The sequence below is a fragment of the Zalophus californianus genome, chromosome 3, assembly GCF_009762305.2.
Source record: "Zalophus californianus isolate mZalCal1 chromosome 3, mZalCal1.pri.v2, whole genome shotgun sequence".
Taxonomy (NCBI): domain Eukaryota; kingdom Metazoa; phylum Chordata; class Mammalia; order Carnivora; family Otariidae; genus Zalophus; species Zalophus californianus.
The window spans coordinates 183,329,693-183,354,735 of record NC_045597.1 but is presented as its reverse complement, the minus strand read 5'-3'; the positions used below and the strand labels follow the sequence as shown (position 1 = coordinate 183,354,735).

Below are 25,043 nucleotides of genomic sequence, written 5' to 3'. Positions count from 1 at the left end.
CGCAATTGTCCCAGACATCCAATCTGTTTTCAAAACCCATTGTCTCCACCTCTGGATTTTTTCTGTATCTGTTCCTTCCTCTTCATTTCTACCACCACAGACCAAACCCTGACCCGCATGATCTCATTAGGTCTGTTGAAATGGACTCATTACTAGCCTACCCCCGCCCATTTTATTCTATTTCCTGGGTCTGCTCATGTCACTTCGCCTGTTTTTCATACCCAGTGCTCTTCTTTATGAATGAAATAAGCCCCCAAACTCTTCGATCTGCATTCACAGTCCTCTCTGTGGGCCTCAAGGGTATGTAATGGCATTCTGTTCTACAATTATCAAGTGCCTGGTATACAACAAGGACATGACACTAAATGAATGAAGAGGACGCTCTTCTCGAAGACTTGGTAGTTGCCACTTCTTATCATGGCTATCATGACGGTTAACGGGTGCTAAATACTTTCCGGGCATGTTCTCATTAATAGACCGGCCACATGTTCTCCTTACTCCGGTCCACATGGAATGCCCGTGTTTCTTCATGATGTTCCCACCATTGTTCATATAGCCCCCTGCCAGGAATCCTTTCTTAAGCCACCTTTCTTTTCTTTTCTCTTTTCTTTTTTAAAGATTTTATTTATTAATTTGTCAGAGAGAGAAACAGCAAGAGAGGGAACACAAGCAAGGGGAGCAGGAGAGGGAGAAGCAGGCTTCCCGCGGAGCAGGGAGCCGGATGCGGGGCTCGATCCCAAGAACCTGGGATCATGACCTTAGCGGAAGGCAGACGCTTAACGACTGAGCCACCCAGGTGCCCGAGCCAGCTTTCTTTATTGCTCATCCAAAGACAGCAGTGAACAAATCACACACATTCTCTACTTTTTGAGAATAATAAGTATAAAATGTGTCCAGTGATATTTGAGAAAATGAAGTAAGTTAAGCGTGTCAAACAGATAAAGTCTTGCCCCCTTTTTAGGGACAGGATTTCTATGATCCTCACCGCTCTATGGTAGGCTCTGTGTTGTGATAGGGTGTGGATTGAAGGGCGGGGGGAGATGAGGAGTGGTGGGACTAATCCCATTCAAAACACATGGTTGAGGACAATAATAATAATGCTGGTGATGACATATTTACTGAGCACTCATAATATAAGCTCTATCTGCTTAAAACCTCACAATGATTCAGTGAAATACTATTTATTCCCATGTTATTGATACTTGAAACATGAGAGAGATTGAATGAATTGTCAACATTTACAGTGATGGTAAGTGGCAGAGCCCAGTTGACCCAAGGCAGTCCAGATATGAGATCTAAACTAATAGTCATTCTATGAATTGACCTATGGAATATGAGGATGTTCTTGGCAAAAGATGGAAAAACTTAATGCTGGGTAGATGCCCAAGAAATTTCCATATCAACTACCTCTGTGCCTCCAATCTCCTCTCTTCTAAACCTATCCTTCAAAACTACAAGAGCAATCTATTCAATATGAAAGTCCAACTTCATCATTATCCTGATTAAACAATCGAACGTCGTCCACTGCTGGAGAGAGACACCATTATTATATATTGCTCTCTAATAAAATTTATGAGGTGGTGTATACCTAGGCTGTCAGTTTAAGAAAATCTCTACATCACATCTAAGCACCTGGTACAGAAGGAAAAGTTTATTTAGTGATTTGTTTCATTAGCCATTATGAAGAGAAAACTTATTGGATATCATTGAGAGACTGCAGGGAGATTTAGGGTTTTTTTTTTTTTAAGATATTTTATTTATTTATTTGAGAGAGAGCGCGCATGAGCGGGGGGCGCAAAGGGAGAAGTAGACTCCTTGCTGAGCAGGGAAGCCCAACGCAGGGCTCAATCCCAGGACCCCAGGATCACAAACTGAGCAGAGTGCAGCCGTTTAACCCACTGAGCCACCCAGGCACCCTGGAGACTTAGTTTTTATCCGCAGAAATAAGTCCTCAGGGGTACAACAACAAAGTCAGAGGCAGTTCAGGGTGGCAAAAAGAAGAATAAACACAAGGGCTTTGGAGCCAGAGTTTGGAATCATGGCATGATGCCTCTCAGAGCTCCTGCCCCCTTAATCTGCAGCAGCCTCAAGTGCAGTTTGAGGAAATATTTTCTTCTTCATAAGGTTGCTGTGAGGATCGAATGAGATAATATATTAACGGGCTTAAAACAATGTCTACATAGAAATTCCTAAGCAAGCGATAACCATTCTATATCATTAAAATTCATTGCTCTACCCTTGTTATATTTAGTGATAGTAGTTTAATTCAAGTAGTAAAATGTGAATGTTGTTTCAAAGACAAGCAAGCAATCTTAGATTGCTTGAACATGGGATAAAAATTCCTTCTTCCAGAGAAAACCATGCTAAGATTTCTTATTTGCCCTTCCAGAATTTTTCTGTATGAAAAATACATGTGCTCTTTTTTAAAAAAATACATGATAGCATTTATTATACAGTTTGCATCTTACCTTTTTTTTTTTCTCCCTGTAAGGATGATTCCGTAATGGCACTTAGAGATCTATTGAATTATCTTCAACAGCGATGTGGTATTTCAATATGTAAATTTAACAAATTTTCTACTGATGGACATGTATGTTGTTTTCAGTTATTTTCTATGACAAAATAACATTTTGATGAATATCCTTATATATTTATTTTTTAGAATTCATTTCTAGAAGTGGAATTGCTGGATCAAATGGTATATGCATTTGAAACTTGGACAGCTCTTGTTCAACTGCCTTCTGCAGAGGCTGAAAGAACTCATACTCCTACTTGGTTTAGTATAAAGAAGCTATTTAAAAAACACTCAATATTCTTAAACCAATTTTCTCACTAACCCAGAAAACCCCAAGCTACATTCCTACCTCCTTTCCTGTAATCTTCTTTGCTCCTAGCCTAGAATTATCCTTTTTCTCATTGGCCTATCTAAAGCTTACCTGTCTGCATTAGTAGGACATACCAGTTGCAAGTAAGAAAACTCAAGTGAAACTAGATTAAGGAAAATTAAAAGACAGGGGAGGATAATAACTGAATGGATTCTAAGTAGTTTCACAGAATTGAAAGATGAGCTGCAGGTTCTAGAGCAGTTCTAGAGACCTGGGAGCAGACCCTGCACACATGGCTCTAACTATTCAATTACAACTCTGTGAATCCCTGTATGATTTAATTTTCTTCAGTGGTAGGCTGTTGGGTCTCATAACTGTCAGAAATATGAAAATGAAGCAAAGTATAAACATGAAACTTCAAAAGATGTTTTACACTGGCAACCTCTGGCTATCCATACTTTTGGTATCTTCTCCTTAGATGGAATTCAAACGAGACGTTTAGAAAACTGGTAGAACGTCCAGAGAAATCATTCCTCCTAAATATCAGGGAGTCTGAATTTCACCGTTATTCTTTATAATAATGTCCTTTAAGTGAAAGATGTCCAGCAACAATTCCAGAATCATCTCTTCTCCCACCTAGGGTATTTTGGAAGCGCCCCCTTGGTCACGCTCTCCGTGGTCCTGAACTACCACATAGTGCACTGTTTCAAAGTCCATTGAAATGTGATAGGAGGAGGAAAAGGGAATAGAGAAAGTGAAGAAGCTGTTGAGAGAGAAAAGAAAATATTTTTGTTTTGTTAATTTTTAAATACTCTCAGTAACCAACAAAGAAACCATGATCAACCTTGTCCAAACAGAAAGAGAGCAAGCAATTTTGTGGGAAGCATGGTCATCTGTGCAAATGTCTGCATAAGCACGATCACGTGGGGAAGTCAGCAGATCATCAATGGGTAGAGGCAGGATGGGTCAACTGTCATTCACAGTGGACATATAACAAATTACATGGATTTTCTTTATTTTTACTTTTATATTATGGTGGGAAAATTGCAGAACTAAAATCATAATAAAGTCTCACAATTCACAAAACTGTGTTTAAGTATATTTTGTAGTTCTATAAAGATTCTAAGAGGTATGGTTTCTACTCTGGTAAATTGTGTGCCTATCGATGACACAGTCATTTTTATCTTACATAATTATATTGTTGGTATTGATTTATTTTACATAAGATTTTATTTCTTATTTTTACAGCTTAAAATTAAGTGCTAGTATTAATATTTGCCTTTTGGATGCACTGCATTACTTTCCATTAATCTTTAACAGTAATTCAAGATAAAGGGGAGAGCTATCGTTTGTTTGGGAAATTTTTTAATCAGTAAAATTGGATTAATCTAGAAGTAAATTTCTAGAAATAAGCTTTCATCTAAAAATATTATTTAAAAGTTTGGTAAAAGAAATTAGGACATATTCTCTTGGAAATTTTTTCTATGGCTCTCTCTCCCTCATCACCCTTCTGCCTTCCCTCCTGTATGAATTTTAAGAAATGTCTAGAAGTCTAGGTTTCAAGGATAAGAATGTAAAAGTCCTTGTTGAGAATTATCTAATATAACATCAAACATACCAATACCTTTATCCTCATGGCAATTTTTCAAGTTAGAGTTATTTAGGAAATATGAAATGTGTTGCCATAATTATCCATGTAAGCCCTACAGATTTTATTATATACATTTACTGTACTATGTACATGTGAGGAATGGGTTGAACGCTAGTGATTTCCCTGAAGAATCAAATCATACCCCAAGCATGTTGTGTGCACCTGAGATCAATGCTGATTGGTCTCATATCTAACACAAACACAATAAGGCTAAAGCCTGTGCCAGTTCCAAGGTTTACTCTGATTGGACCATCAGCAGCAATTGACTCAATAGTTTCTTCTCCCTGATACAGTACCTTCCCTTCTCCTTAAAGAGAACAACCGTAGTAGTTGCTTTTCTCAATCTCCTTTGCTGGTTCCTCTGCACTATTCTGTTCTCTACTTTCTGTCTCTTGATGGTCTTGTCCAGTGTCATGGGCTTTCAATTCCACATATGCTGACAACCTTCACATTTACATCTTCTGCCCAGACCAGTCTTTTCAACGGCAACTTTATATATACAAATGCCTACTTGATATCTCCACTTATGGGTTCAACAAGCATCCCAAAATCAACATTCTCTTCAATCAGGAACTGAATCTTCCTAATCTTCCCATCATCCCTGCACCTGTTTACCCACAGTCATCTAATCTGTGGTACTCAAAAAAAAAATGGCTAAAAATTCTTTGTTATTCCTCCCAGGAAGAAATATGGTCCAGGTTCCCTCCCCTTTAATCTGGCAGGGGTTGGTGACTGCTTCGACCAACCGAGTACATACAGAAGTGAGGCTCTATGATCTCTGAGATGAGGTCATAAAAGGTTACACAACTTCTGCCTGGTTCTCTTGGAACACCCCTCTCCGCATGTTTGCTCTTGGGGTGCTCCATCTGCAGCTTCGATCCTTTGGAATTTAGCCTTCATGCTGAGTGAAGCTCTAACCACATGTTGAGAGCAGGTGTAAGGACTCTGACTGACCTAGACTTTCAGTCAGCCCAATCCAAGTGCCTGACATAGGAGTGAAGACACTTTCAGATGATTCCAGGCTCCAGCCATTCAGTTTGCCCCCAACTAGTCATTCCATCTCATCCAGGGTCCTAGACATCATGGAACAGAGGCAGACATCCACACAGAGCCCTGGCTGAATTCCTGACCTACAGAATCCTAGAGCATAATGAAATGGTTGACATTTTAAGAGACTTCCTTTGGAGTGGTTTGTTAACCCACTAAATAGAAAACTGACACACTACCTCAACTCATGGAAACTTTACCTTTCTGGTAGCACAGATTAAAAAGAACTTTTTGTCTCATGTCACATCCAAACTACCTGCAAATCCTGCTGACTCTACCTTCAAAATATATTCAGAATTTGACCACTTCCTTCCATCTCCACTGCCAGCTGGATTTCCACCTCTTGATTAAATTTCTGCAATAGCCATTTAATAGGTCTCCCCACCTCTGCCTTCATTCCTGTCCCCTCTCCCCTGAAAGTCTGTTCCCAACAGAACCAGAAGAATGGGTCTTTGAAATATAAGTCAGATTTTGCCAATGCTCTGTGAAACACCCTCCAGTGGCTTCCATCTCCTTCAGCATAAAAACCAAAGTCCTTAAAATGGCCCACATGATCTTTTATGATGTCATCTACTGTGCTGTCTTGAATCTCTCTTCTTCCTATTCTCCCTTCCCCTGTTTGGCCTCAGCAACTCTTCCTTCCTCACCGTTTCCTTGAATGTGCCAAAGCATGTTCTTAACTTGGGCCCTTTGCACTGGTTACTTCCTCTGCATAAACACTTCACCATTTTCCAGTTAGCTATTAGCTCACCTTTGTTGGGTCTCAATGTTACCTTCTTGAATGATACGTACCTGGTTGGACCATCTACTTATAATTGCAACCCTCTACTACCACCAGCACTCCCAAACCTCCTAATCTTGATTTAATTTTTTTTTCCCATGGCACTTATCACCTTCTAACATACTAGATGTTCTAATCATTTAGGATGTTTAGTTTTATGGTCATTTGTCTTCCCTTACTAGAATATAAGTTCCTTGAGAGCAGATAACTATCTGCTTTTTTTGTGCAGTATCTCAAGCACTCGAACTAGCGACTGACAGATAGTAAATGTTCAATAAATATTTGTTGAGTGAATGAACGAAAATTAGCCCTTCAAAATGGAATTTCCTAGTACTTGGAGAAATTTATGTTTGGTAAGTTGGGTACAAAATGGCATTTAACATTTTAACTAGTTTAATGAAATTAATGTCGATAAGACTAATTTAAATTACTAATAAGTAATTCATTTTTAAATACATCTCCTTTACAAAAAAGGACAGTCTCGTTCCTTTGTAACCTCAATCCAAACACTGGTGGAAAATAAAATATAAATTTATATGAATATATTTTACATGCATTTATGTCTACTTCACCTCTCTCCCCCAAATACTTTATACACAGTGCAAGGTAAATGACATTAACTTAATATTACAAGAGAATAAAATTGGGAAATGATAACGTTTGTAATATTCAAGAAAATAGTAATTGAATTACTTTGTGTTCTTAATTTGCCTTTTACCTGTATTTAGATTTCCATTGTTAAAATACATGGAAAATTTGAGTGTAGCAGATTTCATTGCTTAGCAGGTACAGATTGGCTTCAGCTTAAGAAAAAAAGTAGTGGAAAAATCATATTTGGTTCGTACTAAAAATAGTATAATTTAAATGAACTAGAATCCATTGGAAGTACGATGTGCATTTCCTCCTTAAGAGACTTGATGGTTAGCACAACCAAGGAACTAGAGGTGGTGGTTGTTTTGCTTTTGGATTCAGAAATACTCATGTAGTGAGCCGAACTGCAGATCATGACACCTTAATGTGCTCGGAAACTAATTTAGTGGGTCTTAGCAAGCATTAAAAGAAGAGCATGAGAAGGAGAGAGATAAGAGTAAAAAGATCCGAGTGCACTGCAAGGCGTAAGGGTAGGTTGTATTTCAGTTGCTTGCCTGCATTTGTACAGGGCTTGATGTACAATGCATTTGTAAATATTTTTAACCGGGGGTCATGGTCAAAAGTTTTTAAGTCACGGGGCACCTGGGTGGTGCAGTCCGTTAAATGGCCAACTCTTGGTTTCGGCTGGGGTCGTGATCTTGGCATTGTGGGATTGAGCTCCATGTCGGGCTCTGTGCTCAGCCTGAAGTTTGTTTAGATTTCTCTCTCTCTCTCCCCTGCTCTCTCTCTCTAATGAATAAATAAATCCTTGCCAAAAAAAATTTTTTTAAGTCACTGCAGTAGAGTATTTCAGAATAAAACTATTTACCAAAGGTCAGTCCTTATGTATTTCATATAATATTTTCATTTAAAATATATGGTTTTAGGTATAAGCTGTTGAGTCGTTTTCAAATCTTAGCACACGGAAAGCTCAATGGAGGAAGTACACATTAACCTAGACAGCATCCGATTTTGTAGAGTCGGGGTGGGATAGAAAAAGCTGCACATTTAGCAAGCACCCAGGTGATTCGGAGGTGGCTGACCCTCTGCCCACGTGTAGAGCCACACCAGGCAACACCAGAGGTATTGATGTAATTACAAATGTCTTGAGTTCAAATTAACTCACATGTTCCTAGTACACACATATTCCTAAGCTTCTAATCAGTTGTGCAGTTGTGTGTGTGTGGTTTTTTTTTTTAAGATTTTATTTATTTATTTGAGAGAGAGACAGCAGGGGGAGGAGGGGAGAGGGAGAAGCAGACTCCCCGCTGAGCAGGGAGCCCGATGCGGGGCTCTATCCCAGGACCCCGGGATCATGACCTGAACTGAAGGCAGATGCTTAACCGACTGAGCCACCCAGGCATCCCTGTATTTGTTTTTAAGTAAAGGACCTTGAAATCATGAGCCATCCTCAGTTTGAGGAATTACTTCAAAAAGAAGAGGAAGAAGGAGAAGAAGAAGAAGGAGGAGGAGGAGGAGGAGGAGGAGGAGGAGGGAAACAAAAGATATGATTATTAATCTTGCCATTAAGGGGGGTTGGTGGGAGAAAAGTAAGGGGCCATGGGAGACCCGGGGATTCTTTGTTAGGAAAACCAAATTATTTTACCTCCAGACCCTGACTACTAAATAAAAGGCATTGCAACTTCGTCATTATGGAAATTCTTACTAAAAAACAAGTAAAGTTGCAGAATTATTTTGAAGACATTTTTTGGTTATCAAATTTTAGACTGAGGGCACCAAAAAGACAACTTTAAGATGAACAGTGGGGCAAAACCAGTAAGAGGTGTTGTAAAGTCTATAAATCCTTCTAGGCATATGCTTTTCTAGATACAACAGATGTCTCTTTCAATACAAGAAACAGCTGGGGGTTCCTTCCTTGGAGTAAGTGACCAAAAGAGTTGGTAGCATTATCTAAGATGAAATATTGACTGGCAAACCTCCAGTCCTTACCAAGCAGTGTAGAAAACGAGAATATATTAAATCAATAAAATTTTTAAAAAGACAAAGCAAGTCTTTTAGATAGGTGTCAGTGATCAGGGACTAACCTAAAAAATCACCAATCAACAAAATTTTTGAAATGGAAGAACCAAATAGTGACATAGAGATTTCACCTTCTCCCTCTCCTCCAACCTCAGTCATCTGTTTATTTGATGCTTTGTTTATACCAAAAACAGCAAAAGGTTTGAAATTGTCTGCTGAGGGTGTTAATGCCTTTCTAAAATCCTGTGTTAGTTCACAGTGAGTTTATCTTCTCTGAGTTCTCTAGGATAGAGGGAGGATGAAATCAAGACCAGAGCAGAACTTGTTTTTTACTGGCTGACTGCCTGTAATTGATTTTTCCCAAAGACTCAGAGACTTACCAGGCCTGGGTCACTGCCTACTCCACGGTAGAGACTTTTGCTTACTGGTTAAGGCTGTACATTCACCTGTTCCCAAGATATTTAATTAAACATTTCCCTTTGTACCTAAGCCACTGATTCTTAAATTTTAGTGTAAATAAGAGTCTCTTGGAATGTTTCTTGAAATGCAGATGGTGGGGGTCCAACGTTCTGTAAAAGATTGTGATTCAGTAGGACTTGGATGTAGCCAGAACTCTACATTTTTAATCACACCTTGGAAAACACTCACATAAGTGCTTAAGAGACATAATAACTCTTCACACTTGTCAGAAAGATTTGATACCAGTGAATGAAAAGAGAGAAGCCCCAATGCAATAACACCTCAGTTAAGTAGAATCGTTATTGCTGTTGTTCTCTTGGAATGTCTAGAATACTGAAATGTAAGTACTCTGCTTGCATTTCCCAGCAGCATATTATGGTGCCTTTCGACAATCATCAGTCATCTGAAACTGTGCTAGAGAAAAGGTGATGCCCACATGTACCCAGAAGAATCAGTATCCTTGGGAATGTGTCAGACATGTAGGACAGCAGTCTGCCCTAGACCTGAATCAGAACCTGCACTTTAGTAACATTCTCAGGTTTGAGAAGCATCGATCTAGCAGATTCTCAAGCCCAATGTGACTTTCTATCTCACTTTCAATTTCCCTACTTCACATTTTTTTTTTAAATCTGAAAGGATGAGAGATTTTAATTACAAGAGAGAACAGATTGTGGCACCTGGGTGGCTCAGTGGGTTAAGCAGCCTACTCTTGGTTTTGGCCCAGGCTATGATCTCGTGGGTTGTGGGATCAAGCCCTGAGCTGGGCTCCACGCTCTGCTGGGAGTCTGCTTGAGGAGTCTCTCCCTCTGCCCCTTCCTCCACTTGCGAGCTCTCTCTCTGTCTCAAATAAATAAATAAATAAATAAATAAATCTTAAAAGAGAGAGAGAGAACAAGGTTATTAAGGGGAGGGGCATCTCCAGGCTCCCAAATCATATTGTTTGTGATTGATGACTTTTAAATCAGAAGGTAATAGGGCGTTGTGGGATCTCATTTGTGCTGTGTCTACTGTTTTTTTACGAGAGATCACAGTGCTCTGTAACTGTATTCATTTGTTTCCCACCTTTACTGTAAGCTTCTTGTGGGCAGGATCGTATGTCAGGAGTCTAAATCTTAAGCACCCAGCTTCATGCCTGACAAAGGAGGTGCTCCACAGCACTAGAATGGGAAAAAAAAATTGCCTATCACTTATCTGAGTGATAGCCACCCTTCAAGTTCAAGCTTAAAGCTTCTCTCCTCCACAAAGATTTCTTTAGTTATTTCATCTGCCATGATCTCTACCTGCTCTCAGTAAATACCCTTTATTCCACATTTAACACACACACACACACACACACACTACTTTGGGTATCATTCATCCGTATTTTGTATCTCTTATTATGCCATCAAAGCTATAAGCTGTCTCTTTTATATATTTTATACCGCCTTACAGAGTAGGCATTCAAATATTTGTTACCATGAAGCTATCTTAAAATAAAAAATAGACATTACAATGAGAAAATTGGCAAGTTTTTATTTCCCTTCAAGCATCATTCTAAATTGCCCAAATCTTAGAGGTGACAATATTTAAACAGCTCCTCCAGGTATAAGCTATTTATCCTAAGTAGAACATGTTTTGATATTAGAAATACTAATTGTCAAATTCTTAGTTGTACCTTTCTGTTATTTTTGACAGTAGCTTACACTTCTCTATGTTGACAATATGTAAAATGTTTAATTTATAACAGATTAATTAATAACCAAAATAAGTTTCTAGTTAGAGATCACTTTAAGGATATATGTAATAATTTATAAAGTTTGTATAATGTCCCTGATAGCATTACACAGTGCACCCATGGAATACGAAGTCTTAGCTCCTGGAATCATAGCTGCATTTGTGAACATCATAACTGTCCCAGTGTGCCCATGAACCATTTCAGCTCTGTTTTAGTTTTAAAATGAACTTTAGTCTATTACACAAATCATCTCTAACTATCCTATAGATGGCAGCATTGAGCAATACATTTGGTAATAGGTTGCTTTTTGGTTTCTGTGCATTATCAGCTAAGACTGAATGTTTCATACAGTGTATTTCATTACAGTATGCCACACGACTAATTTAGCGTACGGTGACAGGATAATACTTGTACCTGCTCCAAATTACTTCAGATTCCACAACAGCATCTCTTTCTAGTCTATATCTTGTATGAACCAAATGTGCATTTCCAGGGTTATCTCAGCCCATTAATAAAAAAAGTGAAGAACAAATGAACTTACTATAGTATAATTAGAATAAATATTAACCACCTCTAACGTTGGTAGTAAAACATCAGCATGTAGGAAGAGATGGTAGTAACATCCCATGATCAGCAATTACCCTCCGCCTGAAACCCACTGGTCTGAACAGAATTTGTCGCAGCGATCTGGCTTATTCCATGATTTCTATAGAACATTTTAGCCACTGAAATTGAATTTTTAAGGCATAAATCCTTTCCCACTGAAACATTAAAAAAAAGCTTTTATATAATTATGTAGTAATTTGTTTTATATGATTAAAATCCAAACCTTTCTGTGAAGGTTATTGTAGAATATTTGAAAATTAAATTGATCTTCCTGCCTTCTTTTAGCAAGAGTATTTTGTTTTCCATAGAGGTATATTCCCTTTAGCTTTTGGGGGGAGGGCGGGGAAGGAGAGGATCATTTGAAAAGTGAAAGTCTATGGATTTGGGTTGTTTTCCTACAAAATGTGAAATATCCTCCACTCCCCTCCGCGCTAACCATCAAACCTGTAAGAAGCCCTTTGGCCTTAGATTACGTTGTTACTAACAAACAACCCTTTTATCCGACTTTTTTCTTGCCAAGGGTAAAACCCCACACAATTACACTTTACTACTAACTTCAGTGTTCCCTGCTCCGCTTCCCCCCTCCCCTGCTCCCCATAAAGGCAAGCTGCGCTCCCAGAATCTCAGTCACTGTTGTTACTGCCTCCTTACCAGCTCCAAATATCTGCTATTTATAGCTTTGCAGTAGTGGGCACGTGTGCCCCCCATCACCAAGCTGTCAGAGGGAGAGAAGGGCGGGCTCTCAATTCAACAGTGTGTACACAAATGATAGATTAACCAGGTTTAGATGAGCCCGCATGATGTTGGGGAACCTGAAGGTAAGAGGAGAAATGAGCTCCCAGGCTTCCGCAGATGCCGGGTCCCCCAATTCACGTACCACACGCCACTGAATGGCGCCTATGGTTCTTCTCTTTTATTTTATTTTTTTACTACGCTTTGCAACCTACCTTGGTACCCTCACCCTCTGTTCCCACCTCCCCTCCTGCAATGCGAGGCTTGAAAGACAGGCAGCCCTACCAATCGGCAGCTTGCCCAAGAAACAGTCCCCGCCCCTCACCCCCGCTTTAGGCCCAGGCGCGCTCCTCCGCGGCCCAGCGGGCCCGGCCACGGAGCATGCCCAGCACTTCCACTGCCGCCTTTGCCCGCGAGCATCCCGCAGTGCCTGAGAGCTGGAGGCGAAGGACGGTCCCCGGCTGGAGAGGGGGCGGAAACCCCAAACCGGCCAGGAATGGGGTGGATAAATAAGATAGCAGTACACCAAATGACAAACGTCATCTTCGTAAGATCCTTACTGCCAACTGGGCAAGCAAGGGACACACTGCTTGCTTATAGGTCAGCTTAAAAAACAAAACAAAACAAAACAATAAAAACTTCGGGAAGCGTTTGCTTGTAGTGAGACTGATACCCCAAGGTGACTGTAAGAGTCTGTTCAAGTAGATCCAGGATGCTGGCCTGTTCTACTCGTGAAGCACCCATTTTCCCATAGCGTCGAGCTGGCACGATCCTTGTTTTCTCCCGATTATCCTTGTGGTCAAGGGTAAAAATTGTATGGGGTGGTTCAAGGGTGTGGAAGCTGTGCGTGAAACAAACACTGAAGCCAATATTTACGCAGTAGGGTTTTGGCGTTATGAACCCTCGGCAGGTCCCTAACATCTTTTAAAAAACACAGGTAGATTCCGGAATATGATAAGGGGCATCTCGTTTTCTCACCAAGCCTTGTGGATCCCTGCCCCTTCCCTAGGAAGGATGGGGGTGGGGCGAGATATTTACATTTTCTCCCTAATTGATCAGCAGCTAGCCCCACAGCGCCGGACAGAGGACACTCTACCGGGATCCCTCTTTTCATTTCGGAGTGATCAGAATCCCCCAATATATGCCCTTGGGCGCACTTCTGTGCCTTCGAGGTACCTCCCTGCAGTGATTTCGGGGATTCCAACGTGGAAGGCTGGCCCAGAAGTCCCTTGGTAGACCTTATAAAAATACAGATTTCCGCACTGTGGCCTATCACCCTGAAACTGAAATCTAGGTTTTATATTTTCTGGGAGAAAAAGGCTTGACTGGAAACCTCCCTCTCTAGGGGTCGGTCTTACCTGTTAGGTAAGATCTAGCCCAGCTCCCGCGCCCCCTCCTCCCCGGACCCTCCCACTCAGGGCCCCGCTGTGCCCCCCCGCCGCCCCCCACCCTCACTCCTGCGTCTTCCCGAGCTCGCCCCCCCGCCGCCGTTTTCCCAGACTCCCCTCGTGCTTTTGGGTAGCCACCCAAACACACACGCCCGCACCCGCGGCGGGGATTCCTGCGGGCCGGGGGCGCCCCGGGTGGCGCGCGCGGAGGACGGCTCTGCGCCGGGGCGGGCGGCCGCGCAGGGGCGCTGCCCGAGCGCTGCGCCGGGGCCCAGCGCGGGCGCCGCTGCGGCACGGCCGGGGGGCGGAGAGGGGCGGGCGCGGGGCGGGCTCGGCCGGGAATGTAGAGACCCGGGCGGGAGCCTCCCGGCGGCGGCGGCGGCCGGGCTGCGGAGCGCGGAGGCTCCGTCACGTGTTTTTCTCCTCCGAGTGAGACGGCGGCGCGGTCGGCGGGGGCCGGCGCACAGAGCCAGACGCCGCCGCTTGTTTTGGTTGGGGCTCTCGGCAACTCTCCGAGGAGGAGGAGGGAGGAGGGGAGAAGTAACTGCAGAGGCAGCGCCTCCCGGGGAAGAGGCGTCTTCCCCGACTCCTTCCCAAACCTCCCTCTTTGCCTCCCGCCCTCGTCCCCCCCCCCTCCTCCCCTGCCGACTGGAGCGAGGGGCAGGGATGAGCCTGTCCCTCCGGCGCGTCCCCAGCTCCCTCGGCTGCCCAGTAGCGTTTTGCGTGGAGAAGGCACTTTCTCCGCCCGCCGAGATGGGCCCGAATGGGGGCTGCAGCGGACCGGTCCGCGGACGGCGGCAGCAGCAGCAGCAGCAGCAGCAACAGCCGCAGCGCCGCGGTCTCTGCGATTGAGCTGGTATTTGGGCGGCTGGTGGCGGCGGGGCGGTTGGGGGGTGGGAGGAGGCGGAGGAGGAGGCGAAGGAGGAGGAGGAGGGAGAACCCCGTGCAACGTTGGGACTTGGCAGCTCGCCTCCCCCTGCCCAAGGATATTTAATTTGCCTCGGGAATCGCTACTTCCAGAGGGGAACTCAGGAGGGAAGGCGCGCGCGCCTGGAGGGGCAACGTGGGGACCCCCCGGCCGCCGCCGCCGCCGCCCGCCTGCGCCAGACTCCAGCCGGGGCGGCGAGAGATGCATCTTCGCCCCTTTCTGGCCGCGGCGGCTGCGAGGAGACTTGGCTCTCGGAGGATCCGGGCTTCACTCACCCTGGACGCACTGCCTCCCCCCCGGGGCATGAAACGCCCGTAAACTCCGGCCGAGGCCATCTCCTGGGCGCAGCAGCGGCGTCCCCGTTCGGCTGCTCCTCCCCGGCGCGGGGGGCGGCGTGGTTTTCGGAGTCGGGGGTTCGGCAGTCTCCAGCCCTGTTTGCATGTGCGGGGCCGCGGCGAGGAGCCTCCGCCCCCCACCCGGTTGTTTTTCGGCGCCTCCCTCTCTTCGGCGGCGGTGGCGGCGGCAGCATGGCGAGCCCTCCGGAGACCGACGGCTTCTCGGACGTGCGCAAGGTGGGCTACCTGCGCAAACCCAAGAGCATGCACAAGCGCTTCTTCGTGCTGCGGGCGGCCAGCGAGGCGGGGGGCCCGGCGCGCCTCGAGTACTACGAGAACGAGAAGAAGTGGCGGCACAAGTCGAGCGCCCCCAAACGCTCGATCCCCCTCGAGAGCTGCTTCAACATCAACAAGCGGGCGGACTCCAAGAACAAGCACCTGGTGGCCCTTTACACCCGGGACGAGCACTTTGCCATCGCGGCAGACAGCGAGGCCGAGCAGGACAGCTGGTACCAGGCCCTCCTGCAGCTGCACAACCGGGCCAAGGGCCACCACGACGGGGCCGCGGCCCCCGGGGCAGGAGGCGGCGGGGGCAGCTGCAGCGGCAGCTCTGGCCTTGGGGAGGCTGGGGAGGACTTGAGCTACGGGGACGTGCCCCCAGGACCTGCGTTCAAGGAGGTCTGGCAGGTGATCCTGAAACCCAAGGGCCTGGGTCAGACAAAGAACCTGATTGGCATCTACCGTCTCTGCCTGACCAGCAAGACCATCAGCTTCGTGAAGCTGAACTCGGAGGCGGCGGCCGTGGTGCTGCAGCTGATGAACATCAGACGCTGCGGCCACTCAGAGAACTTCTTCTTCATCGAAGTGGGCCGTTCCGCAGTGACAGGACCTGGGGAGTTCTGGATGCAGGTGGATGACTCTGTGGTGGCCCAGAACATGCACGAGACCATCCTGGAGGCCATGCGGGCCATGAGCGATGAGTTCCGTCCTCGAAGTAAGAGCCAGTCCTCCTCCAACTGCTCCAACCCCATCAGCGTTCCCCTGCGCAGGCACCACCTCAACAACCCCCCGCCCAGCCAGGTGGGGCTGACGCGCCGCTCACGGACTGAGAGCATCACCGCCACCTCACCGGCCAGCATGGTGGGCGGCAAGCAGGGCTCTTTCCGTGTGCGCGCGTCCAGCGACGGCGAAGGCACCATGTCCCGCCCGGCCTCGGTGGACGGCAGCCCCGTGAGTCCCAGCACCAACAGGACCCACGCCCACCGGCATCGCGGCAGCTCCCGGCTGCACCCCCCTCTCAACCACAGCCGCTCCATTCCCATGCCTTCCTCCCGCTGCTCGCCTTCCGCCACCAGCCCGGTCAGCCTGTCGTCCAGCAGCACCAGTGGCCACGGCTCCACCTCGGACTGTCTCTTCCCGCGGCGGTCTAGTGCTTCTGTGTCGGGTTCCCCCAGCGATGGCGGCTTCATCTCCTCCGATGAGTACGGCTCCAGCCCTTGCGATTTCCGAAGTTCCTTCCGCAGTGTCACCCCGGATTCCCTGGGCCACACGCCACCGGCCCGCGGTGAGGAGGAGCTGAGCAACTACATCTGCATGGGAGGCAAAGGGTCCTCCACCCTCACCGCCCCCAATGGTCACTACATTTTACCTCGGGGTGGCAACGGTCACCGCTGCGTCCCAGGTGCTGGCTTGGGCACGAGCCCAGCCCTGGCTGGGGATGAAGCAGCCAGTGCTGCAGATCTGGATAATCGGTTCCGCAAGCGGACTCACTCCGCGGGCACATCCCCTACCATTTCCCACCAGAAGACCCCATCCCAGTCGTCTGTGGCGTCCATTGAGGAATACACAGAGATGATGATGCCTGCCTACCCACCAGGAGGTGGCAGTGGAGGCCGGCTGCCTGGCTACCGGCACTCTGCCTTCGTGCCCACCCACTCCTACCCTGAGGAGGGCCTGGAAATGCACCCTTTGGACAGGCGTGGGGGCCACCACCGCCCAGACTCCTCCACTCTCCACACGGATGATGGCTACATGCCCATGTCCCCAGGAGTGGCGCCAGTGCCCAGCAGCCGAAAGGGCAGTGGCGACTATATGCCCATGAGCCCCAAGAGCGTGTCGGCGCCGCAGCAGATCATCAACCCTATCAGACGCCATCCCCAGAGAGTGGACCCCAATGGCTACATGATGATGTCCCCAAGCAGCAGCTGCTCCCCGGACACCGGAGGCGGACCCAGCAGCAGCGCTGCCCCTTCTGGGAGCTGCTACGGCAAGCTGTGGACAAATGGGGTCGGGGGCCACCACACTCACGCCCTGCCGCATCCCAAACTGCCCATGGAGAGCGGGAGTGGCAAGCTCTTGTCTTGTACTGGTGACTACATGAACATGTCGCCAGTGGGGGACTCCAACACCAGCAGTCCCTCCGACTGCTACTACGGCCCGGAGGACCCCCAGCACAAGCCAGTTCTCTCCTACTACTCATTGCCAAGGTCCTTTAAGCACACCCAGCGGCCTGGGGAGCTGGAGGAGGGTGCTCGGCACCTCCGCCTTTCCTCCAGCTCTGGCCGCCTTCTCTATGCTACAACAGCAGAAGATTCCTCCTCGTCCACCAGCAGCGACAGCCTGGGCGGGGGATACTGTGGGGTGAGGCCGGATCCTGGCCTCCCACATGTCCACCATCAGGTCCTGCAGCCCCATCTGCCTCGAAAGGTGGACACAGCTGCCCAGACCCACAGCCGCCTGGCTCGGCCCACGAGGCTGTCCCTGGGGGACCCCAAGGCCAGCACCTTACCTCGGGTCCGGGAACAACAGCAGCTCCCGCCCCTGCTGCGCCCCCCAGAGCCCAAGAGCCCCGGCGAATATGTGAATATTGAATTTGGGAGTGATCAGCCAGCTTACTTATCTGGTCCTGTGGCTTCCTGCAGCTCACCTTCTGTCAGGTGCCCATCCCAGCTCCAGCCAGCTCCCCGAGAGGACGAGACTGGCACCGAGGAATACATGAACATGGACCTGGGGCCAGGCCGGAGGGCGACCTGGCAGGAGAGCGCTGGGGTCCAGCCCGGCAGCGCGGGCCCTGCACCACCCGGGGCTGCTAGCATGTGCAGGCCTACCCGGGCAGTGCCCAGCAGCCGGGGGGACTACATGACCATGCAGATGGGTTGTCCTGGGCAGGGCTACGTGGACACCTCACCAGTTGCCCCCGTCAGCTATGCCGACATGCGGACAGGCGTTGTGGAGGAGGCCAGCCTTCCAGGGGCCACGGCGGCTGCTCCCTCCTCATCCTCTGCAGCCTCTGCTTCTCCCACCGCGCCTCAAAAAGCAGGGGAGCTGGTGGCCCGCTCTTCCCTGCTGGGGGCCCCCCAGGGACCTGGGGGCATGAGCGCCTTCACCCGGGTGAACCTCAGTCCCAACCGCACGCAGAGTGCCAAAGTGATCCGTGCGGACCCACAAGGGTGCCGGAGGCGGCATAGCTCTGAGACCTTCTCCTCCACACCGAGTGCTACCCGGGCGGGCAACGCGGTGCCCTTTGGAGGGGGGGCTGCTGTAGGGGGCAGCGGTGCTGGTAGCAGCAGCACGGAGGATATGAAACGCCACAGTTCTGCTTCCTTTGAGAATGTGTGGCTGAGGCCTGGGGAGCTCGGGGGAGCCCCCAAGGAGCCGGCCCAAGTGTGCGGGGCTGCTGGGGGTTTGGAGAATGGGCTTAACTACATAGACCTGGATTTGGTCAAGGACTTCAAACAGCGCCCTCAGGAGCGCCCCCCTCAACTGCCCTCGCCCCAGCCCCCTCATCAGCCTCTGGGCAGCAGGGAGAGCCGCTCAAGCAGCCGCTCCAGCGAGGATTTAAGCGCCTATGCCAGCATCAGTTTCCAGAAGCAGCCAGAGGACCTCCAGTAGCTCAACTGGACATCACAGCAGGTGCGTTTCATGGTGACAAGGTCAGAAGACAAAACTGCTTTTAACCTTGTGCTGGAATTCTCTTCCTCTTTGCCTGGGCCCCTTTCCTCTCCTTCCCACTGCTTCCTTAGGCAGTGCTTTCACAGTATGGGGGAGGGGAGGGCACACAGGGGGTTCCCCCCACCAGGACACTTGGCTGACTATCAGTAAACCTGTTGGAGCCTCGGCCCAGGAGGCCTTTCATTTGAGGCTCCCAAGTGAAGTACTTATTGTAGTATTTTCAAAATATATACCCTATACCAGTTCTGAGGCTTGTGAAGTTCATACATAAGAACCTTGTTCTCCTTACTGAAGTTTTCTTTTGACTATATATTTAGGTCAGTCCCTAGAAGGAACAGCTCTACAAAAATATTTGTTAGCACAGGGGCTGGTCCAAACCCTTCATCTCAGATAGTTTCTTGGAGCTCTTAAGGGTGATCTTATCAAGTTGCTCTGTGTACTTGAATTCTGTGATTTCACAGTACCGAGGCAACATAAATAGCAGTGGAAACATCAGTTTTTATTCTTGCTGCCCTAAAAAGATTCAGGAGTAAGAGCTTGTTTAGGCTGACATACTTAGGGAGAAATACCTGCCTATTTATGACTCTCTGTAGAAAGTAATTATGGGTGACATTGTCTTTTTGCTCCTGAACCAGGATTTGTGAATTTTTTTTTTTTTTAAAGATTTTATTTATTTGACAGAGAGCAGGAGAGCACAGGCAGGGGGAGCAGCAGAGGGAGATGGAGAAGCAGGACCCCGCTGGGCAGGGAGCCCCAGGTGGGGCTCTTGATGTGGGGCTCTCCATCCCAGGACCCTGTCTGTGATCATGACCTGAGCGGAAGGCAGATGCTTAACCGACTGAGCCACCCAGGCGCCCCAGGATCTGTGAAATATTATTCACACACTGACCCACCACCTCTGCTTTTGCACGGGGTCTGCAGTAAAGTCTGCATGTGTCTGGGACCCATTATTAGTGAAGAGTTATGGAAGTTCATCCCAGCGTGTCTGCCTTACAGTTGTCTGTTCTTGCAAAGGCCTGCAGGGAGACATCACACAGATCATTTGGGGGCTACTGTACATCTTCTGTAAAATTACTTAACATTTTTACGTTGAAAAGGAGTATTATGTTAGGGAAATGCCGAGCTTTGGTTTTGTTTTGCATAAAGGCTAGGAGTACTCTTCCATCTTTAGAGCATTTATTGTTTGCCTTAAGTGCAGGAATAGACACCTAAGTACATGTTCAAAGTTGGCTTTACGTCTTCTGTGGCTGAGGCTCTATTGAAAATGAAAAACATTTGTAATAGAAAATTTGCCTGTCCTTCATTCTGTTGAGCCTATTTTCTGGTGGTCATAATTGTGGGAAGAAGAGAGTATAGTCTGCAAATAATGTGATGAGTTGGCAGTGCAGAAGTTTCCAGCATTTGGAAACACTTTATTCTGACAAACTGATTATCTTGTGATAGTCTTTTTGAAGTATGCTTCATAGAATGAGCTTTTAAATATGTGTCCGTTGATAAGAAATTGTGCATTGGGTTCCTCTTGGTAGGTATTTATTATGTAGTCTCACTCTCCTTGATTCTAACCAGCTTCTAATATTTGACCCATATCATGTTGCTGTTTTCTAGAACAACATATAGGTACACATTCAGACTTAAGATTTTAGGTGAGATGATATAGAAAGCGTTATTTGATTAGCAATTCAGTGTTTATTTTCGTGATTGACTAGAAGAGATTTAATTATATTTATCAACATCAAAAGTTAAAAACTTTGGTTATTTTTAGATGATAAAAAATGACTTTTTTAGGAATCTGAATCCCTCTAATGCTTTAACCATTTATGTTGCAAAATGTTTCATTTATAAAGTAATGAGGATTTGTAGGAAACAAACCCAGCAGAGCCAAAATTTTCATTTTAGAGAAGACGAAAGCCAAGAAACAATAAATTTTCCTCACCTGTTTTCCTAGTTTGAACAGGTTTCTTTTTATAGAGAGAAGAAATAATATTTTGCTCTGAAAGAAACTGATGACCAAATAGAGTTTTCCTCTCTTAAAGGAGCTTTAAAATAAAGTCCTCTTTATGTGGAGGGTACATTAAAAACTAAAGCAAAACGATCTTCTATTCTTAGCTTTCTTAGGGAGAATGTAATATTCTGGAATAAACTTATAATCATATCCCTAATAATCTTGGAGTAAGCAATACACCGTGCTTGGACAGCCCCATGCCAGAAAAATTCTACAGTGTGTATTTTGTAAGCTGTAAATGGAGAGATGAGAGGTGTTTGTAGTGTGTTTTAAATGAGGCACCAAATGCTACTTGACACCCTTCCATCCTGAATTCTCCCTTGCCTTTGCCCTGTTGAGTTTAAAGATGTGATCTGATCGTCAATTACCTGAAACAAAAAATCCGACCTTCCTTGGCAAACAACTTTTCCTAGGAATGAGTATTTGCTTGTGAAAACATCCTTTTCCTAACTTCCTCAGCAATTGTTATCTTTGCCTCTCTTGCGCATGGCTCAGGTAAAACCTGAAACGGGAAAGGAATGGCCGGGGGGGGGGGGGGGGGGGGGGGGGGGGGGCGGGGGCGGGGGGAGCTAGGAGGGGTGTGTGCTTTCTCCTAACTCATTTGAAACATCGAGGCTTGTCTAATATTTTTCACTGACTGTTAAAGGAGAACATCTGTGACGCAGCTCAGGTGCTCAGGACTGGTGGCTGTCCTTCTGAATGACCTCACGTCCAGTTACCAATTTTTGTCCACCTGTGCCTCCTCTAACTTCGGTCTGATTCTGAGTTCTTGTTTTCCAGCATCCCCTTCTCCCATTCCCTTTGTTTCCCACCTCTTATTTCATGTTTCTGGCCTTGTCTTTTTTTCTCTTTTTCTCCATTTCAGAATTTCGCAGTCCTTGTGGCCTCCTCTCTGCAGAGAGTGGACTGAGAGCCCAAGAGACAGAAAGGACACAGCAGCCCAGTTATCTTTAAGCAGCTCTTACCTCAAATTTGTTTTTTGTTTTGAAACGGCAGCTCCGGCAGATAGAGCAGGCTTTGGCAAAGGCACAGACCCAAGCCGCTCCGTTTAAATTCCCTTTATTTATTTTTTTGTCATTTTGTTATGCCCCCCCCAAAAGGGGGGCATTTCTCTTCCTTTCACTCCATTTCCTTGTTGTGATTTCAAGGACTCCGTACCGCCAGGACTACCTCTCCTCTCTCCCTCCTCCTCCCTCCTTCCCTTCCCCTCCCTGTGTGGCCTTTTTTGTCTGGCGCATACCGTCTCAGCTCTGGCACTTTCCCGTTTCCCGGGTCACCTCCGCTTCCTGCATTCCTCCCTATTTATTTGGCACTTTGCTCCCCTCCCTCTTCCAAGCCCCTTTAGCCGGGGGTTGGGGAATCTGCAGCGGGGCTGAGGCCGCCCTCACAAATCTCCCACCCCGCCCACCTCCGGTCGCCTGGAGGCGCCGGGCTGCCTGGCCCCTTCCCCGCCCCGCCGCGTGGTCCGCGGAGGCTGGTGAGCCTCGGCCTCTCGGTGCAGGTCTGGCTCTGAGTGGGCGGAGCGGACGGGCCCTGATTGGCTCCGGCGAGAGCCAATCTGCGCGAGTATCTGCCGTGCTGCCGAGGGCGCGGGGTGGGGCCTCGGGTCGGGGGGGATGGGGTGGGGGCCGGGGGCCTCCGGCTGGGTCCTGGGTTCAGCGGTGGCCCCCGGGGCTGGGCGTCGGGGCCACCAAGCCCTCCCAACTCTCTCCCTCCACCTCTTCCCTCTAGTGCCTGTGGAACTGAGCCAAATACGCGCCCCCTCCTACTCCCCTCCCAGAGGATGTTAATGCGCTCAGCCTTATTCGTGCATCCAGCCCAGAATCCTAAGAATGAGAAAGTCCAACCAGCCCACTGACAGAGGCCGGAAACACACACTTCCTCTTATTTTTAATTGAGAAAAATCCAGGCCATGACCATGTGACGTGCCCCATTTTGTTTCCCTCCTCTCTTTACTACGGTTTACTACGACGCCACGTTCCTTCATCTTCCTGTCTGGAAATCCACGAGCACGTGGTTGTAGGATTGATTGGGTTGGCTCAAGATTCTAACATTTATGTCCCTTACTAATGGGAAGGAGGAGGGGGAAAAAAAAAGAAGGAAACACAAGTTCGTGGCTGGAACTGTTTGGGGATCATTCAGGAAAAACTCACTTGGCTGGAAATTGTATTAGGGTCAACACTATATATTGAGCGGCTGCAGTTTGCAAAGCGTGGAGCCAGATAAGATCAACAAAAACTGACCCTTCTAGGCCCAGGGGAGCTCACAGTGAAATGAAAACGCCGGATATAGCTTGCAAATCATGAGAATCTAGAGATTCATTGCAAGGGCCTGGGTAGAGTTTGGTACTGAGGTTGGAGGAAATGCTGGAGGAAAAGCTCTCAAAACCAGATTTGTTTTTTTGACCAGTGACAGCCCAAGTGAAAGCACATCAGGGCAGCCTAGGCTAACTTTCTGAAAGCTTGCTAGATTTGTGTTGTGGCCCTCAAATAACCAACGTTATGTGAGATGTATTACTTTATGGGATGGAAAATTTGTTCTGATTTTCCCTTCTAAAATAAAGTAAGAGAGAAATTAATGGAGGTGTTCCTCCCTCCCCTTTCCCTCTCCAGTAAGTCTTTTTTTTTTTTTTTGCCAGCCAGCATCCCTCATGCATCACTGAATCATAAGCCCCAAAGGCAACGTTTGTCCGTAGGTATAAATGTAAGGCAGAAGGACTGCCCTGGTGTAAATGCTATGCCTCATGCAGCTTCTGAGCTATGGGAGAGAGTTTCTCTGTTGTTCCAGAAAACTTGGAGCATCTAACAATCTTCTTAATCTCTGACATTGTTTAAGTAGCTTTTTATGTTAAAAAATAAATCCGTAGAAAATTCCACATATTGTAATCATTTCTCTGCCACCCCCCAAATAAATACTGTTATATTGCCTACTACTGTAAGGGACTTGGAATTCAAAAATTCAAGCCTCCCCTGCTCCCTGCTGTTTGTTGTTTTTTTTTATTTTGTTTTGCCTCTTTTTTTTGGTTTGTTTACCAAAATTCCTGGAAAATAGCTTTATGTTATCTTGAATGATGCAATGGAAAAAGCAGTTCCTGGGAGCCAGAGGTCTTGAGTTGTAACACAGCCTGTGCCCTTTATTAGCTAAGTGACCTTGGGCAAGTCACTTAATTTCTCCGGACCTATTTCCTCATCAGTAACTTGAGAGTTTTGTTCTAAATTATTCTGACCTCCTTTGCAGCACTAAACATAGGAATATTTTGGAGAGAATGACTGATATTCTTTAATGGGTCAGTTGTAATGAGGATTCTTTCTGAAGAAGCTGTTGCTGGGGTCATAATGAAGTATATTAGAATATTCTGTTTCCTCCTGTTGTAGCTTTTGGATCACTCTTTATGGTTTGATTCAGGACTTATTTTAACCTTTCTGGTTTGGAGGGGAGCAGATTTTAACAGACCTTAAGACAAACCATCCAGACTGCACAAGTCTAAATTTTTGGAACCTTCTCTAGACTGAACTGGACTACTCCCTCTCCTCCCCTTTTAAAACATTAAATGTGTGTGAGAATGCAAGTCAGCTGCTAGTTCCTTGCCTCCTAAGGTCAACTGTTGGAAGCATCCCACCCCAGGATACAGGTCAAGCTTTAACCAATCCATGTCTATGACATTATTCTGTCTTCAATTAGAAATCACCCCTTCTTCTGCAGGTGTTCTGTGTATGGATAATGTTTCTCATTTGTACCATCAGAATCCTTCCTTCACTGAGGTATCTCCACTTGAGTGAATAGCAAGGAAATCTGAGAGGCCAACTGAGGACTATACGAAGTCTTCCACAATTTTTTGTTTGGTTTCAGTTTTCTCTGTCAGGTGTGTGAAAAAGCTCAATATTTCTTTTGCTGGCAGCATGAGTGTTTGTCCAGCTTTTTGTGTTTTAGGATTTTTGATTTGTTGGTTGAGCTGTAGAATACCTAGTATTATCGTGGCTGTCAAGATGTCAGTGTATTCAGAAATTCTGACCC

The 25,043-nt window shown here is 46.8% G+C and overlaps 1 protein-coding gene across 2 annotated transcripts in view; it reads left to right on the top strand.

Annotated features, from left to right (window-relative positions):
• The first annotated feature begins 15,123 nt into the window (after window positions 1–15,123).
• IRS1 (insulin receptor substrate 1) overlaps window positions 15,124–25,043 on the top strand; it is a 62,449-nt gene continuing 52,529 nt past the window's right edge. For both annotated transcript variants that reach the window (XM_027590151.2, XM_027590152.2), the window contains exon 1: window positions 15,124–18,988. In XM_027590151.2, the coding sequence (XP_027445952.1) occupies window positions 15,269–18,967 (3,699 nt within the window). In that variant the 5' untranslated portion in view covers window positions 15,124–15,268 and the 3' untranslated portion in view covers window positions 18,968–18,988. The remainder of the gene's footprint in view (window positions 18,989–25,043) is intronic.